The 19,076-nt window shown below is 41.3% G+C and overlaps 1 protein-coding gene across 1 annotated transcript in view; it reads left to right on the top strand.

Annotated features, from left to right (window-relative positions):
* Positions 1-397: 397 nt before the first annotated feature.
* Positions 398-19,076, top strand: part of LOC107602525 (zinc finger SWIM domain-containing protein 5-like) — a 54,753-nt gene continuing 36,074 nt past the window's right edge. Inside the window, exon 1 of the mRNA XM_016295039.1 lies at positions 398-1,011. Within this exon, the coding sequence (XP_016150525.1) occupies positions 507-1,011 (505 nt within the window). The 5' untranslated portion in view covers positions 398-506. The remainder of the gene's footprint in view (positions 1,012-19,076) is intronic.

Genomic DNA, 19,076 nt, shown 5'->3' with positions numbered 1-19,076 from the left:
ATTATATACTTGGCCACCAGGGTGGGTAGTAGACATCTGTGAAGAGTTACATTATCATAGAAACATTTCAAACTTTTTGTCAAACGGCAGCTGGAGAGTTCTCCGCATTTTTACAACGCTTGAAAGGACAAAACATGCATTGCACACATCTTGTACATTCAGAGAATGTAGATTGTATCGTTATGCTGACACGAATAGGTGCCCTTTCAAAAACAAACGTCTCTGCGCTTCTGCCGGCCGTTGAGCCAACGGTAGATGTTTAAACACAAAACACACTGCAGCAGATCATAGATTTAGAGTGCACGAGTTGTAGATAATGAGGAGTTTGTCACAAACAGTCCGTCCTATCAACACCGTGCCTGTCAGTTCAGCGCGTCTCGCGATTGGCTAGAGCGCGTTTGTTATTGGTAGTGACGTATGTGAAGTGACGACCCTCCCGTTGTGCGGTGCCTCAGTCTGTGCGCTTCTAGAGCCGCGGTCCTCACTTCAGTGTTTATTTGGTTGTCATGGCGGAGGGACGTAGAGAACTATTGCCTCAGCCGCCGCTTCACCTCTCCTTACCCCCAGCCAGCAAGCGTCCGTGCTTGCGTCCCGCTCCTCGAGGACCGGGTCCGGGGCCTGGCCCGGGATTTCCAAACTCTCGTTTCCGTTGCCCGGAATCTCTACTGGACTGCGCTGCGAAGGCCGTAGCGGAGAAATGGGCCTTCGAGAGGGTGGAGGAGCGCTTCGAGCGGATCCCTGAACCGGTTCAGCGCCGTATCGTGTATTGGTCGTTCCCGAGGAACGAAAGGGAAATATGTATGTATTCGTCATTTCAGTGCCGAGTGGCGGGGGAAGAGGGTCCGGTAGTGGGCTCGAGCTCGTCCGTTGGATCTAGTAACGTTACAGTCCCCGGAGGGGTTACGAACACAACAGGCAGCGCAGGGACGGGGGGTACCGGAGATGGACTGCCTTTCCGCCGGGGAATCCGGCTTTTGGAAACCGGTTGTGTGGACAACGTCTTACAAGTCGGTAAGTGCCGCTTTAACCGTCTAGAGTAGCCTACGTTGAAAGTTACATCAGAGATATTTGTTTCACTTTTCCAGCGAACGAAGTTTCTTGAGAAAAATGGAAGTGGTCTCGTTTAGTAACTGTAATGCAGCAGCTTTGTTTCTACACAGCGATTTCTCACTGCCAGTAAGGGAGCGTTTAAACGCCTGCCGTATTGCTAAAGAAACGGAGCGCACGTTTTAAAAATTAAAGGGCTTCTTCCCGTTGGGTATGTTGCAATGGCTTTAATGTGGAATTCCTTGGAATCGGTGGCTGCAATGTTCATATAACACTTGATCAAACAATGATATGCCTTATAAGTTATAGAAAAGACTAAAGCTGATGCTAAATAGTGTATATTTGAACGAACACAATGAGGTCTGTCGAAACGGAACATTCTTTCCCAGGTCGCGAGGAAGAAAAGACTAACGTGCTGGTCACAATGAATCTCTGTTGTAGCACACAGCGCTGCTATTTTGTTGCTAATATTCCAGTTTAAAGTTTTAGTATTAGCTTTTCTCTACGTATGTGTGGTTGCTTGACGGTTGTTGTATCTCTTGATATAATTAAGTCCAGGGTAATCCGCTTGAATCCAAATCCCACATCTTTTGTTTATTTGCTGGTTAGTCAAGACAAAGGACTCGTATTTGCCGTAGTAAAACGCCTGATAAAACATGTATCTAGACTTCATCTAGCCCTCTGTTGTTTTATTTCGAAGACCCTTCGTTGATATAAGCGTTAAAATGAGTAAAGAAAAAAAGTACTATTCGGCTAAATGTGTCGTTGGGTTGTCCTCGTAGAGGCTACAGCACAATAGCTCAATGCCCCCCTCACATCGGGCTAGTTCTTCTGTATTCGTCGAATGGCAAGTTTTTTTGGTGTGTAAAGATGTTTTTCTAAACCATAGAAAACCGTCACAGCAATTTCAAGCTTCATTTAAACGTGCTAAATCAAAAAAAATGGTCAAAATAACTGGAGAAGGCTTTGGTATTTAGAGCACGAAGGCAGTTTCAATGGCTGCCCAAATGTCTATACATTTTCCTCCCCCACTCGCTCCACTTCAGTAAACGTACTGGCAAAATACTATCGCGAAAGACAGGGAAAAGTGATTTTTAAAAATACGCACAGACCTTTGTATGCTTTCAAAGCACAAAATTATAAATGAAGTGCTTGTTTGAAGTCTTAAAATGGCACCTTACTTGTAAGGCTCAATATGACATTTATAATGTTTGAGGCTTGAGGCTTTAGTTAAGATCAACAAAACCTTTCACAATATTAAATATTTAGGCTATATAGGATATACTAACAGTATAAAGTAAAAAAAAAAAAAATCTGTCTTTTAGTAGACGCACCACAGTTTTCCTATAATTTAAGCTTTCTTTTCCTGAAATTGCAGTTACAGGAAGCCCCAAATCTCCAATAATTGTAGGTGTTATGAGAGTAGTGAAAGTATACATATAACTAATTCAATAAAGAAGCCATGATTCATTTATTCTCACAACGATCCACTGTGTTCCTTTAAAAGGCCAGTGTTAGTGGAAACGTGATAACCTAGCTGTAATGAAATAACATGGGCACTTATTTAGCAACCTTGAAAAGCTCCCTTCAAGAGTCAGTGTAGCCCCTTTTTCAAGTTAAACAAATCTAGTTAGTTATTTTGTGTTTTTAAAGTTTCCGTATATTCAAGAATATTCTCAAAAGTTTCTAGACTTGGCAGTTGTCACAGCTATTGTATTTTAAAGGCCTTCGTCTCAGTTTTGTTATTCTGCATACGTTATTTTGATAGTGTCACGTGAAGTAGTTCTAGTTTATATTTTTAACTTTGATGATAATGAGCAGATGACAAAAATGCACAGCGTTTCAGCTTGGATTGAGTTTTTAAACATTAACCTTTTAAGTGTTAATAAGCACAGTCTTTTGGATTGTAAAAGTAACAATGGACAGAATAGATCCTTCAGGCATCTGACAGTAAGGGGGACGTCACCAGTTGATAAACCGAGATAAAGCAAGTTTAATTGCATTCTGTTTTGCTCTGCGTGTGTAGATTGTGTTCTTTGGTTTTGATGGGTACAGAAACTGCATCTAATAGGGGAGGTCATTACTTGTGTCGTTAACCATGAGCTGTCTCAAAAATGTGCAGTGTGTGTGTTTTTTTTTTTCTTCTCACCAATACAACTGCAAGATCCACCCGTGCATGCTTCAATATACTCGTTGTCTCTATTTTTGTTGGAGCTTTGACTCATCAATGCCACAGTTTCCTTTAGACCTGTTTAAAACCCTCAAAGACACAGCAACGGTGTAAACCACTTTTAATGTTTATTCAGCATGTTCTCCAAAATGCAAGCTTGCAAAGATTCATACACAGACACTTACTCATAGTAAGCCAGGCTTACTCCGAAGTTTGCCAGAAAGTTCACAACATAATTTGTACTCTTTCCGAAAGCCATAGCCATAGTGAAGCACCAAAGCCTGAGGATGCGGTAGATGTTAAATTCATCGTTAGCCCATGAATGGTTAGATTTTCTGCCCCAAATATTAAGGGATGGACCGCTTGTTACAGGAAACCGATTTGATAAGAATAATTAATTCTTGTTTGTGTAATTCAGCCACCCCACCCGGCCCACAGTCTCTGTCTTATAAAGTCCTTAGAGATGAGGTTCTAGCTTTGAGTCAGGCTTGAGGATTATTGGGTCATGCTTTGTTACCCAGCTGTAGAAAACTCCCCCCATTCACAGAAAGGTGGGGGGGTTGTCGTTGTGTGTGTTTGGGTTTGAGAGTATAGCTGAGCTGTGATGTGAAGCCTTTAGAAAGCCTTCTTCTGTGTTTAGGAGGCAGAAATTCAGTGGGATTATGGCTGGAAGAGCCACTGAGAGGTTGTTTAGTCCCCTTAGTGCCTCTGTAAAACCTAGGCAAGCATTGAATTGAGTTATGTTACTCTTCAGCCAAATGATTCAGGCTAAGTTTACACGACAACGATGTAGTCAAAAACGGAAAAGTTTTTCCCTTGTGTTTTTAAAACGTTTCACGTATACATGACAACGTTTTCAAAATGATTCGCGTTTACACATCCGCGAAAATGGCCAAACACGCTATATTACGCATGCCAGGCTAGTAGTTGACGCTGTCACCTTGTTAGTAAACAGTACCTGTTGCCGTGTGTATATGATGCGTACGCCTCCGCTGTTGTTTGTAATATTGGTGAAGTGAATCCACACTTTGCTGAAGAAGCGTTGGCAAACTCTTAAACGGCAACAACAGTACCATGTACTCCGCCATTGTTGTGTGTATGTTTGTTCGCGCTTGCCTTTAAAATCGACACGTACTGCGCATGTCTACATACCTAACATGTACTACGCATGCGCATGACAACACCGTTTTGAAAGATTCCCGTTTTGGGTGTTTACACGGAAACAACCATGGTGGCGTTTTCAAAAACTTGCACTTTGAAACCCGTTTTCAAAAATATCCGTTTTCAGTCCCTTCATTTAAACGTGCTAAATCAAAAAAAATGGTCAAAATAACTGGAGAAGGCTTTGGTATTTAGAGCACGAAGGCAGTTTCAATGGCTGCCCAAATGTCTATACATTTTCCTCCCCCACTCGCTCCACTTCAGTAAACGTACTGGCAAAATACTATCGCGAAAGACAGGGAAAAGTGATTTTTAAAAATACGCACAGACCTTTGTATGCTTTCAAAGCACAAAATTATAAATGAAGTGCTTGTTTGAAGTCTTAAAATGGCACCTTACTTGTAAGGCTCAATATGACATTTATAATGTTTGAGGCTTGAGGCTTTAGTTAAGATCAACAAAACCTTTCACAATATTAAATATTTAGGCTATATAGGATATACTAACAGTATAAAGTAAAAAAAAAAAAAATCTGTCTTTTAGTAGACGCACCACAGTTTTCCTATAATTTAAGCTTTCTTTTCCTGAAATTGCAGTTACAGGAAGCCCCAAATCTCCAATAATTGTAGGTGTTATGAGAGTAGTGAAAGTATACATATAACTAATTCAATAAAGAAGCCATGATTCATTTATTCTCACAACGATCCACTGTGTTCCTTTAAAAGGCCAGTGTTAGTGGAAACGTGATAACCTAGCTGTAATGAAATAACATGGGCACTTATTTAGCAACCTTGAAAAGCTCCCTTCAAGAGTCAGTGTAGCCCCTTTTTCAAGTTAAACAAATCTAGTTAGTTATTTTGTGTTTTTAAAGTTTCCGTATATTCAAGAATATTCTCAAAAGTTTCTAGACTTGGCAGTTGTCACAGCTATTGTATTTTAAAGGCCTTCGTCTCAGTTTTGTTATTCTGCATACGTTATTTTGATAGTGTCACGTGAAGTAGTTCTAGTTTATATTTTTAACTTTGATGATAATGAGCAGATGACAAAAATGCACAGCGTTTCAGCTTGGATTGAGTTTTTAAACATTAACCTTTTAAGTGTTAATAAGCACAGTCTTTTGGATTGTAAAAGTAACAATGGACAGAATAGATCCTTCAGGCATCTGACAGTAAGGGGGACGTCACCAGTTGATAAACCGAGATAAAGCAAGTTTAATTGCATTCTGTTTTGCTCTGCGTGTGTAGATTGTGTTCTTTGGTTTTGATGGGTACAGAAACTGCATCTAATAGGGGAGGTCATTACTTGTGTCGTTAACCATGAGCTGTCTCAAAAATGTGCAGTGTGTGTGTTTTTTTTTTTCTTCTCACCAATACAACTGCAAGATCCACCCGTGCATGCTTCAATATACTCGTTGTCTCTATTTTTGTTGGAGCTTTGACTCATCAATGCCCCAGTTTCCTTTAGACCTGTTTAAAACCCTCAAAGACACAGCAACGGTGTAAACCACTTTTAATGTTTATTCAGCATGTTCTCCAAAATGCAAGCTTGCAAAGATTCATACACAGACACTTACTCATAGTAAGCCAGGCTTACTCCGAAGTTTGCCAGAAAGTTCACAACATAATTTGTACTCTTTCCGAAAGCCATAGCCATAGTGAAGCACCAAAGCCTGAGGATGCGGTAGATGTTAAATTCATCGTTAGCCCATGAATGGTTAGATTTTCTGCCCCAAATATTAAGGGATGGACCGCTTGTTACAGGAAACCGATTTGATAAGAATAATTAATTCTTGTTTGTGTAATTCAGCCACCCCACCCGGCCCACAGTCTCTGTCTTATAAAGTCCTTAGAGATGAGGTTCTAGCTTTGAGTCAGGCTTGAGGATTATTGGGTCATGCTTTGTTACCCAGCTGTAGAAAACTCCCCCCATTCACAGAAAGGTGGGGGGGTTGTCGTTGTGTGTGTTTGGGTTTGAGAGTATAGCTGAGCTGTGATGTGAAGCCTTTAGAAAGCCTTCTTCTGTGTTTAGGAGGCAGAAATTCAGTGGGATTATGGCTGGAAGAGCCACTGAGAGGTTGTTTAGTCCCCTTAGTGCCTCTGTAAAACCTAGGCAAGCATTGAATTGAGTTATGTTACTCTTCAGCCAAATGATTCAGGCTAAGTTTACACGACAACGATGTAGTCAAAAACGGAAAAGTTTTTCCCTTGTGTTTTTAAAACGTTTCACGTATACATGACAACGTTTTCAAAATGATTCGCGTTTACACATCCGCGAAAATGGCCAAACACGCTATATTACGCATGCCAGGCTAGTAGTTGACGCTGTCACCTTGTTAGTAAACAGTACCTGTTGCCGTGTGTATATGATGCGTACGCCTCCGCTGTTGTTTGTAATATTGGTGAAGTGAATCCACACTTTGCTGAAGAAGCGTTGGCAAACTCTTAAACGGCAACAACAGTACCATGTACTCCGCCATTGTTGTGTGTATGTTTGTTCGCGCTTGCCTTTAAAATCGACACGTACTGCGCATGTCTACATACCTAACATGTACTACGCATGCGCATGACAACACCGTTTTGAAAGATTCCCGTTTTGGGTGTTTACACGGAAACAACCATGGTGGCGTTTTCAAAAACTTGCACTTTGAAACCCGTTTTCAAAAATATCCGTTTTCAGTCCCCAAAACAACGTTGTCGTGTAAACGAACAGGCAAGATGCATAAAAAGTTTCCCGTTTTTGGCTGAAAACGCCCCTCAGAAGGCTTCAGGTTGTTTTGGAGACTTAACTCAACCAGCTCCTTTTGCCACAGGAAATAGGTCTTTCTCAGTCCTTTGGTTTTAATACACATAAATATTCAGTATTATAGAAAGTTATTATGGAAGATAGATTGAAGCCAGTTTGTTTAAGTTTGGAGGATGGCGGCCATTAAGCATTAGGCCTGTGGCTGCTCTGTGACATCACTAGGCCTGTTTTTAGCTCTTTGTCTCCTTTGAGTGTTGCCATCATTTTGGGCTTTGTAATCGGGACACATCTCATTCAGCACCATACAAGTTCAACAAGGGACCGCTAATTCTGCTCTATATCTTTCGTCAGCCATACAGACAATATTTAATCAAGGTAATTAATTCCATGCCTGCAAGTCTCAAAGAAAATCACTTAAACAAATCTCCTTTTCACACTTATTAGCACTCTTAGTTTTGAAGGACATGGCCATTAAACCCCCCCCCCCCCCCTTGTCTTTATCAAAGGAGGGAAATTAATTTGGAAATAGGGGAGAGGGTGCTTAGCCGCCTTGTCAGCTAATCAGTGGCGACTGGACCAAGGTGAAAAACAACTCACCGCATTCCAGGACAAAAGACCTGTCAGAGACTTTGATCAGGTCCTCGTTTCCGAACGCTAAGCTCAGACTTGATAAAAAAAAAAGTGACGCATTCCCACATACGTTTAGTTTTTTGAAAGTACGTCCATAGGAAGAAAGCCTGTATATCACTGTGCTATATGTGTTTTTCACACAGTGTGACGAGTGTTTTTATTCCCTCAGTGGATCTGGCACCCACCCAGGCTCGAAAAATCAATTGCGACCTTGCCCTCTTTGCATTTTGCTGCAGCCTGCCCCATACCCTCTGATTTTAGTGTATCAGCGATGCACTCTTCAGACACGGCCCTGTCTGCTTCACAGCTGTGTTTGGGGCAGTTGGTTTAGTTCAGTATCTCTGCTCCTGCAAAATGGAGCTCTGATTTTGAGCCAGGGGCAAGGTTCCTGTCCATATCCTACCCAAGTGCAGCTGGGCTTGCAGCGAGCTCGTCTCCCTGCTGTGGCTTATCTGCGTTTTATTGGAACTCGGTGAGTTGCATGCACACGCGCATTCACTCATTATGCATTATTGCCCCTCACAATCCTAGTTTAAAAGTGCTGGCTGTTAAAGGTCCCTTATGATAGAAGCTTTACCTCTTTGATCTCTGCACACAGGCGGCTGATTATTTTGTCGATATTTTGTCATGAAGTAGTTGCTTTAATGGAACTTTTATGCTTTTATGCACTGGGAGGAGTGGAATATGGTTGACGAGCCCTTAAAGCTCTGATTTACACAAGATACACATGTTTCAAAGCTTTTGGAAGTGCTATAAACTTTTTTTTTTTTACTTTATCGCTGGGAGGGACATGCCCCTTTTCTCTCTGTTTTTCCTCCCTTCTGCCTGCTTCTCTGTTTGGGTGTCATTGTCAGAGATAGAGGCCGCTGAGAGTTGCTCCTCTTTAAAGAAGAGGCCTCCAGACATGCCTAATAGGGCCTCATTTGGCTGTAATTGCCTAACAAATGTAAGAGAATTCCAGAGGAAACAAAAAGAGAGAAAGGAGAAGGCAAATCAGCCAAGCGAGAACAGAGGGAGGGGGAAAAATTGGTTTGGAGGTGAGATTGCGCAGAGGAAATGGAATCATATGCTATGTTTAGGCAGGCAGAAAATAGAGGACGGCCCCAACCTTCAATTTGTAAAGACGTGGAGGAAAATCCTTACATCTGGGGCTGTAACACTAAACGCAGAGTGCAGGAAACTCGAGCAGCACTCAGGCAGCTACCCTCCCCCATAGAAGGCCTTTCATCCAGCTGAGATTTTGTGTGCGGGGAGCTTTTGTGGCTAGTTCACATGGAAACTTAATTTTCTCAGTCTGGACGAGAGAGGAAGGATATGTGTATTGGAGATGAGGTCAAATATCCTGCCAGAGGGTGAAAGAAAGAGGCCCCAGTCAGTGGCAGTTAGCAATGTGCAAACCTCTATGCAAATGTCACATGGGAGGCTGTGGACTTTTTAAAGCCATCACTTCATACGTGTTTATTCTAATCATACAAACCCTTCCACTGCAGTTCCTGTTTTTAGCTTGACTCGATGCCAGCCACCAATCACACGGGTGCACTGAAGGCCCCACCATTAGCACTGTGTGCTTTAAAGGTCTCTGCGTGATTGTATTGATTCTAAAGCCATTTTTGTCCATTATTTAATTCTGCATATTGAATAGCTTCATCTTGTGCTATTGATTTGTACCTGTCTGTCAGCAACCTTTACTTTTTATTTAGTTGGCTTCTACCCAAAGCTCAGTCACGGATTGCTTTCTTTTGATCTTGTTCACAAAGTACCATATTCTTGCTAATATAGAAAAAAAACCCCAGCAGATTTTGATTAGAAATATTTTTTGTTATACTCATGTAGGTTAGTAGGTCATTGACATGACACTCCTTTTTTGTCCTATCAATTATGTTTTAAAAAAAGACATTAACAGTGCAATTTGTGCATGCAATTTTGTAAATATATCTTCTATGATGAGTGTTTAATTAGATTTTAATTTTATGTATATTTTACTATTATGTCATTACTTTTTTCTAGGTTAGACCACATTACATCTTTTTTAAATTAAAACTTTAAATTTCAAAACCATGTGAGCACATTTCTAAGAACTTGACGTGTTTTAAACTAGATTTATCCTTTTATATGTATTGTGGAGATGTGTTGTGGTATCACAATCTACTTGCTGCCATTTCACTGCCTTTACAATTTGCACACAGATGGTAAATGTCTACCTGACAGCTGCAAGCAGGATCCAGTTGTTTTGATCACTTAGGCATTGGATTGACTGGTTCAAAGGTCAGATTTGATTTGATTAAAATACCATTCATTGATACCAGAACTTGCATTTTAGTTTTAGACCTCTGAAAGCATAACATACGATTCAAGAGTACGATTCCTTTAAACAAGTGGACAGAGCAAGTAGGCCTCAAGCTGCCTTTACACAGATTTCAACAATTTAGCACAGCCTACATCCATTATTTTTGCATTTAATTATTTGTCTCAAGGGGGCTTTAGAAGGTCTGGCAGGAGTCTTTGAAGGGCTGATGGGTCTTTGAGCATAAAGCCCAAAGTATGTGAATTCTCAACTTCAAACACCTTCACACCACTAACCGAGGTGCCTTTTGTTCTTGCCTTCTCCCTGCACTTTCAAAAGAGGATGAGCACTTACAGTTTTTACTTTTTCCATTGGGTAGAACAGCTAAGTTATGCTAATTTGCGGCTCTCAGTCTCAACTCCCTTGAATAAACATTAATTGCCTCCAAAGCTTAAATACACATCAGCAAGGTAGATTGCCAGAGCACTAAAAGTACACCATTTAGGTACATTGGCATATCTTAGATAGTCAACTGACGTTGTTCAGACTCTTTAAGATTGTCTTTTTGTTGAAAATACTATATTGAAGTTTTTTTGTGATTACCACACTATAAGGTCAGTGCATTACTCAAAAGTAAACTCTAGGATATTGTATCCTAATCGCTCTGGACTTTAAGTTGTTTCATGACTCAAGGCTTTGACCCCTCTTTGACTTACAAAGTACAGTGACTTTGCATATCTTGTGGAAAACATGACTCTTGTTCTTGCGTTTCCCCAGCATATCACCTCTGAAACATCCTGCCTCCCCCTCAAGTACCCGAAGTGACTAGTGCACGGCTGATACGAACAGTTAACAGTGAGAAAGAAAGCACAACATGCGAGGAAGCACATCAGAGAGACAGAGAGCTGGGTTTCACACGAACATCTTCCACCTTAAGATCACCTCAAGAGTGTTTAGCACGATATGATCTCCGTCATGTGATCGGGGTGGAAGAAATGGGCATGTTTGTGCAGTTGCAGATGGCCGCGCTCTCTATTATGCTTGATTAGCATCAAGTATTTCCATCCCCATTCTCTCTGTCAATCATTACTCGCATTTGAGAGGCATAAAAATGATTTGGCTACTGAATAATAAAAGGACTATTCATTAGCCAGTCTTACATTTGTATGCCCATCTTGCGGATAGGACCACCTCTTTTTTTTAACATTAAAAAGATATTCTTGATGAAATATTGATAGCTCCTTTTTTCAAAGCAGGGTTTGCAGGAAGGCGTCACATGCTGATCTTAGTGCCCTGCTAGGTGCACACAATATACATATCAATGACTTCCCGTCTCCCCCTCTCCCTGCCTACTGGCTTCTTTTTCAATATAGCTTAATGACAGGCCTCTGTTTCCCTGCAGTGGCTGTGCTGATATGGCCCATTAGGCACCGGTTTCTCGCAGGCAGATGAGTGAACAGATGACTGCAGGAAAATGGTTCGAGGAGAGAGGGGGAAACGACAGAACTAAAAGGCAAATATGAAAGGCAGAGTAAATAACCAACCTGTCATCACCTCCTCAGCCGCCCTCCTCTGGAGGGTTGAGAGAGACATGTGAAAGAGCGAGAGAGAAAAAGAGAAGCACCTCATTAGTCTTCCAGCCCTCCCTGACTCTGGGACTGACAGTGAACACGTCAGTGCAGCAGTAGACATGCAAACATGCAGAGAGGGGGCTACCCCGTCCCCTCCCATCCGCTCGTACTCTAAACATGATTAATGTGCGCAACAGCCGTGGGGCCATACGCCTGGACTGCTCCTCCCCACGCTCCACGCTCTTGAGAGCCCTAGCTCTCGACATCCTCCCTGGGATGCCTGCACCCTAGTTCCCTGCCAAACTCGCAGATGCAGTCTGGAAATGTAATTCACCATGTCCTCCACAACCAGTGCTGTGGGACCCAGAAGTTTGACTTCTGCACTGTTCAGCAGAAATAACAGTTCAGGTAATTGGTTTTAGTCTCTCGTAACCCCCAATAGTATGCTACAGCGCCGGTGCAAGAATCAATTGATTCACTCGGGGCTCCTTACATATTGAACATAGGCGAATATGGCTCTATAGTGTGTGGCCAACCTGCGGTTTCAAGGGCATATTCGAACACCTGACTTTGCCGAGGCCCAACGCAGAAGTCATGTGCTGGAAAGAAAACAATGCGATGAATAGGCATGGCTCTTGTATAGGCAGAGGGGGGAGAATATGTGCTCTTCAATGGGGGATTGTGATACTTGTCATGGGTGTAACAGGATCAGCGCGCCCTCCACCCTAGATCGCAGAGGGCAGCCATTGTTACGCTGCAGGAGAAAGGCAGTGGGGGCCGCCGACACGGGCTGAGCTCGTCTTGTGGGGGTGATGTCCTCCGAGCCCTACACCAGAGACAAATGCAGAGGACACTTCTCAGAGGTCACTGGGGAAAACAAATAAGGCTCTTCAGAGACAAAGAGAAGAGCAGGGAGTAAAAGTTTACAAAATTGAATTTAACATCAAGTTTTTAACTTGTTTGTCATCCTTGAGCAATGCACTTTGCAAGGGCATCCATGATACCCCTTCAGATAAACACGTCCGCCAGTACACAACAGTTACTTCTTAAGCATCTCGAAAGCTACTTCTCAGTCGTCTTTTGATTTTTAAATTCTATTTTTCTTTTGCCTAGTATAATTTCTTCTCAGAAGGAAGGAACACTAAGCACTTTTTGTGCTGTGGCAGCAGAATAAGGCAGGCAGCGTCAGAAAGTGTAAATCAGCGTTGAAAGCGCATTGCCTTATCTACTGGATAAAACCAGCCTGCAACAATGGCATTAAAGCACAACTCATGAAAGCCGCAATTAAACACTATCTGATCTGATTCTGTTCGAAAGACATCTTTTTTCTTCGACTTCTTTCTGTATAATGAACGCCCTCCACTTTGGTTGAAAGACACGGAACCGTCAGTATAATTGGGAAGTAATCCTGATGGAACCGAACAGAAACTTTGTGCAGCCTAGCAAAGGATCGAATGCAATCTGTGGATAATGCAGGCTTGTGCCAGTGTTACTTTAGTATTATTTAGGCTACTATTACAGTTTTCATTAATATATTGAATTTGCTTTTATTTTACAATTTTTTTTTATTTAATTTGTTTAATTTTAAGTAATTTTGTTATTGCTTTTGTCATTTTTATTAGTTATTTTATAATACTTTGTAGGTTTAAATCATTTTTATTTTTCAGTTTTAGTTAATTAGTTTTTTTCCCCAGTTATTTTAGTTTTTTTAACTTAAACCAAATGAAAATGAGCAATGGCAACTAACTGATTGAAGTTTTCTTTTTCTTTTTTTTCGGCACTACATTTATTATAAGCACTGTTCTGTAGCATAAGCACTAAATGATATAATGACGCTAATACTGGTGGCTCTTTATTTGTGAATCGTTTGTTTGCTCTCACCTTCCCTCATGTTGACTTCAGATATTGACATTGAGCCGGTGGCGCAGCATTACCTTCTTTATAAAACTATTACCATTCTAAAGATATTACAGAGTAATGGATTTGTCTTGCTGTATTTTGAGCTAGCCAATCTGGGCTTGTATTGAAGCACCCGGTGCACAATTTGTTTTCATCAGCAGTAAATGGTGGATCATTGTGGCCGTGACGGGAAAGCACAAAGACCAACTAATGAAAGGCAATGGCTGTGGCCCTGGTCTCATCACCACTCACTGCGCTCATGGATGAAAACAGGTGTCCTCTTGGGGCTGGGGTTTTCATTTAAAGAGGGATTTTAGAGGAATATTCATGACAGCTATCCTTCATCGGGTGGGTGAAGGGAGGAAAAGAAGAAGAAGAAGAAGAAGAAGAAGAAGTGGGGGTAAGAGAGAAAACGTCAGTGGGGTAAATCAACCAGTGATTGAAGAGGCCTGTCTGGGATAATTCAGTTTGATTGGAGTCTTGGTCTCTCATTACCATTCCAGTTTCAACAGGGAGACTCCCCTCAGTCCCCACTCCACCATGCTCATCTCTTTCTGAGGATAACAATGCCCTAGTGCAGGCGCTGAAATGAACAGGAGGCCTGGAGTACGTGGTTCAGCATTACTATTCTGCAGTGCACAACGCTGAGTCCACTTATAACACCTTGGGCTTGTTTATTTTGTCACAGATTGGAAACTTGTACTCTTGTTGTGATGAAAAGGATCAGTTATTAGAGGCTATTTTCATGGTTGTCGTAGTGTCTGGGGTCCAGAAAGTCTTGGGCACAAATACAGACATTCAAAGCCCTGTGTTTTAGCCAATACACCATTACAATGAATCCTAGCACTATAAGGATAGGCGTTGACTTCTATTGCATTGTAAAGAAACCTGGTTTCAATATGCTGCCTAAACAGGAAGTCTAGCTCATAATGCTTGTTCATGTACAGGCAACTATTTCCTCTGTGGCATCCTTGTGGCTTGAGACCACATCATCTTCACCTGTGTCATAGTTTCATACAAGCTGGCCTCTTTTCGTTCCATGTACCCAGTATAAAGGTTAGGATTATGTTCTGCCGTGAACACTTTATAGAGACCCCATTTTGCACCTGGCATGTCAGTAGTCACCATTTGCGATGTCTAACCTGTCATGAAGCTTGCATTGTCCTCTCAGATGGTGAATCTAATTCTGCAGTCCTCGGTAAACTGAGGAAGTTAGCGCTACACTTGATTACAAAAGCTAAGGCTAAACAGCCATTGGACCATGTCAACAGGATCCTTCAATTGTCCAATCCCACACTCCACCCCTAGACGCTCAGTTTTAATCAATAAAAAAGTCTACCAATTAGGGCTGTGCGATACGGACAAAAAAAAACTATCGCGATTTCTTTGATCAATTTTGCGATTTCTATTTTAATCACGATTTTGACACACACAGACATGCTTTTTACAGTCATTAATGCATTCAGTGTGAATTTGAAACATATTTCCAAAAGAAAACCAATTAGAGCTTTATCAAAAAGCTGTAACATGTCTCTAGAACAGACATAAGGCAAAATAATCACTAAGTAAAGGTGTAACAAAATGTCTCTAAAATAGACATATTGCAGGGAAAAAAAAAATACCGTGTCCAGTGATTTTTTTTGCCATGCATTGGTCATAGAGCTCTTTGTGGCGTTGCCTCAGATGTTGAACTAGATTTGCTGCGCCAAGTTCACACGTACTCTGTCTGCAGTGCGTATACAGTATGTGTATGCAGTGCAGAAGCAGCACAGACTCATTTTGCTTTCGCACAGGACGCGTTTGCAGTCCGCTCCTGATCCGCGGCTGTTTACCACAAACAACATTTATCCATTATTTTGATTTCAAATCCAAACGTTGTTTCTGAAAATGCTTTTTCAACATTGTGATTCTCTTTTATCACAGTACAGTAATGCAATCTTTCATTGACATATTCACGTTTAAACTCAATAAATATCGTGCTATAAAGCGATTTAGAAATCGCGCAAGCTCAAATCGAGATTTTATGACTATTTCGATTAATTGCACAGCCCTACTACCAATGCAGATCTTGTATTGTTGTCATAAAAGGTTGATTTAGCTTTGCTTGTAGCCCCTTTTGTAAAGTACTAAAATACCTTTATGGTTACATCACTTACCCAGGATGCTGCGGTCCTTGACTACTGTCAAATTAAAACAAGCTTGAGTCGAAATGGTGATCCCTCATTCTATTCCTTACCCCTTTTATGTAGTTCCTGCTTTATTTCACTGTGTTTCAACATGGCTGGAGTTGAAGGGGTTTCCCTCCTCTCCCTCGGGTGCCACAGTCTCTCAGAGTTCAGCCCGATTCGAATAGTGTGTGCATGTGTCATAAACACACCCTGGCTTTGAAGTCAGTAGATCACCACAATGGACGGCTGCCTCTCAATTCCCCCAGTTGTAAACCTAGAAGCCTCTTTGTGCATCACACTGTCTTTTGGTTGAACTTCAAAGCGTGCAGTTTGCTTCAGTCATGGAATAATGTATTCCAATGTGATGTCCAGATGAAAGTGATGCAGATTCATGTGTGCACCTGCATAGATCCCGTTCTCTAATACAGTATGATTTATTTTAACCCCGGAACTGAAGAGCACTGCTCAGGTTATTTCAAGTAGGCTAAGTCCTAAAATCTGTAGCACAAAGGCGCCTAAACACTAGAGTTTACACTGTGTCAGAGAATATGTATTCCCGCTTGATTTAAGACTTGTCCTGCTCTTTCCATTTCCTCAAAATAGGTCTTTTGCATTCTAGGGATGCACTATGTATTTGTACCATATTGGTCATTGGCCAACATTAAAGGGGTCCTATTATGCTCTTTTACAAAGTCTTGATTTTGTTTTGGGGGTGTACTAGAACATGCTCTCATGCTTGGTGGTTCGAAAAACGCATTATTTTTCACATAATTTACATTATTAAAATACCTCTCTCCCCAGCCTGGCACAAATGACTCGATTAGTTCCAGCTTTGATGAAGGTCCACCTTCCGAAAAACAAAATGTGTTGTGATTGGTTAGCTGTCCCAGTGCGTTGTGATTGGCGAACAGCTTAGACAGTGTTTCATTACTGCCACGCCCCTTGCTCCGTCTTTCAAAAAAAACTTTGGGGCGAATCCGGCACTTTACTCCCTGGTGTTGTGGAAGCTGTCCTCAGTAAAATGCGCAGCACACAATCGCAAATTGGGGTTATAATGCTCAGGAACAGAGTAAAAAAAAAATTTGCAACCACTGTTTCCTGACATCATCCGCTTTCAGAAGCCCAAACAAAGACATTTGGGCACGGAGGTGAAAAAATCAGTGCTTCAGGTGGTCGCGCAGCAGACGAGAAGCGCAGCGTCGCGTCTTTAAAATTCAAATACTTTATTTTCTATGAGTGTAGGCACACCGGCGGCACTGTTCGGCGTATGTCCGCAGCGCCCAGCTACGTCGTGTTGTACTTGTAAGAATTGTTCTAGACATGCCGAAAATTTGAAGCTACAGCACTGCAGCTCTTCTTCGTTTTCTCTGATGCACTAACTCTGCAGCAGCACTTCTTCTTCGTCGTCTCATCTGATGCACTCACTCAACCAAGCGTTCTAACCACAGCCTCGCCCCTCCCCACCCTCCAACCATTCGAATCTCCGTAGGCAGAAATTATTTGTAATGATATTCCAATGAGCCGCTTTGTGATATCACAAAGCCCGGAAAACAAATGCTGTAGTCCAAACTAGCCGTTCGTTGTAGTTCTTGAAAAGGGATTTTTAAAAAACAAAATATCTCCCTTTGGAGTGGACTTTGAGATTTGTAACTTTCTAGATCTTTTTTATGCCCAAACATACACACTACACACTGACTAAAATAAAAAAATTTAAAAAGCATATTAGGACCCCTTTAAGAGATTTTGTCAGTATACTGCATGCTCATTTCTTTCCCATGTTTTACATTTAGATCTGGATTACCTTTGTCATCATCTAAACCACTTGTGTAATAATTTAATTCAAGAATTAAAGCGAAAGTGATGAAAACAAGCACGTAAATGAAGGCGGTACAGACAGAAGGCTGTTTAAATGTTACCTGATCTTTCCCAATCATTCTAATACGCAAATGTTTTCATAACAACATGAGCCACTTAAAATGATTCAAGTTATCAACGTTACTGATATTCAAAACGGTAAGCAAGCGCTGCTTTGTTTACGTTTCGTATATATGCGTTTATCTCATATACTATCTTTGTTTCGGGTTTCTCCTTTTGAATGACGAATATATACTATTGATAGCTGCTGATATAGACAGTTAATTCCTCTGACGCATGCGCAGAACGCACTTGTTAGTTTGCCGTCGCCTGTAGTCTGTGCGATGTGTTCAAGCACAGCTTTTTGGTCCGACGTTGCCGACAACACTGTCGGCTTTCGTTGCCGGTAGTTCTTTGAAGTCAGCTTGGTGTGGTTACTTAAGGTAGTAAGTAATGTTGAGTAATGCTATTCTATCAATCACATGTGCTTCAAAGTTTGTTTTTTACACCATCAACTAGGGCTGTGTGATATGGACAAAAAAAAACATATCACGATTTCTTTGATAAATTTTGCGATTTCGTGAATTTGAAACATATTTCCAAAAGAAAACCAATTAGAGCTCTATCAAAAAGCTGTAACATGTCTCTAGAACAGACATAAGGCAAAATAATCACTAAGTAAAGGTGTAACAAAATGTCTCTAGAATAGACATATGGCAGAAAAAAATATATAAAAATCCTGTGTGCAGGGATTTTTTTATGCCATGCATTGGTCATAGAGCTCTTTGTGGCGTTGCCTCAATTGTTGAACTAGATTTGCTGCGCCAAGTTAACACGTACTCCGTCTGCAGTGCTATACGGTATGTGTATGCGGTGCAGAAGCAGAAATTTCCGTGCCAATCCATTTTATTTTTACTGCGAATAATGCGCTGTCACTTTCAGCACGTGCAGCACAGCTGAAATAAACTCAGTACGCAAATGATTGCAGCATGACTGCTGCAGACTAGGGCTGTCGCGATAACCGCAATACTACTGACGAACAAACCGCAGAGGAATGCAAAAACCGCAGCAACTGCGATTTTTGTGTTTTCTTTTTTTGTAAGGTTATGCCCTTCTCGTTTTACACTTCATGCATGTGGACTGAATATTAAACAAGTTAGTAATGATAACATAATGTGTACCATGCTGATTTGTAAAGAGGCTCCGTAGATTTGCAAGCCTAAACAGACCACCTTGTGGTGCAACACTGTAACTGCACTGACTGACAGCCCGTCTCTTGTCCAGTCAGATTAGAAAATCAGATGACAACTAGGCTAACTGTATATCTTATTGTCAGGTTTATGTTCTGTTATGTGGACCGTTATTTTGTCATTCTCTTCTGTTTACTTCACTTCCTGTTTCAACGCTATTTGGTTTTGGTTTCATTGTCTTCTGAATATGACCTCGTTAGTTATATCTTAACACATACACACAAATTTTATATATATATATGGTGGTAATCCCGCATACCGCGCTATTGAGCCACTCAAAATTACCGCAAGGGAAATTCC

Source organism: Sinocyclocheilus grahami, unplaced genomic scaffold, assembly GCF_001515645.1.
Source record: "Sinocyclocheilus grahami isolate Dianchi unplaced genomic scaffold, SAMN03320097.WGS_v1.1 scaffold329.1, whole genome shotgun sequence".
Lineage (NCBI taxonomy): Eukaryota > Metazoa > Chordata > Actinopteri > Cypriniformes > Cyprinidae > Sinocyclocheilus > Sinocyclocheilus grahami.
This window is presented reverse-complemented; position numbering and strand designations above follow the sequence as displayed.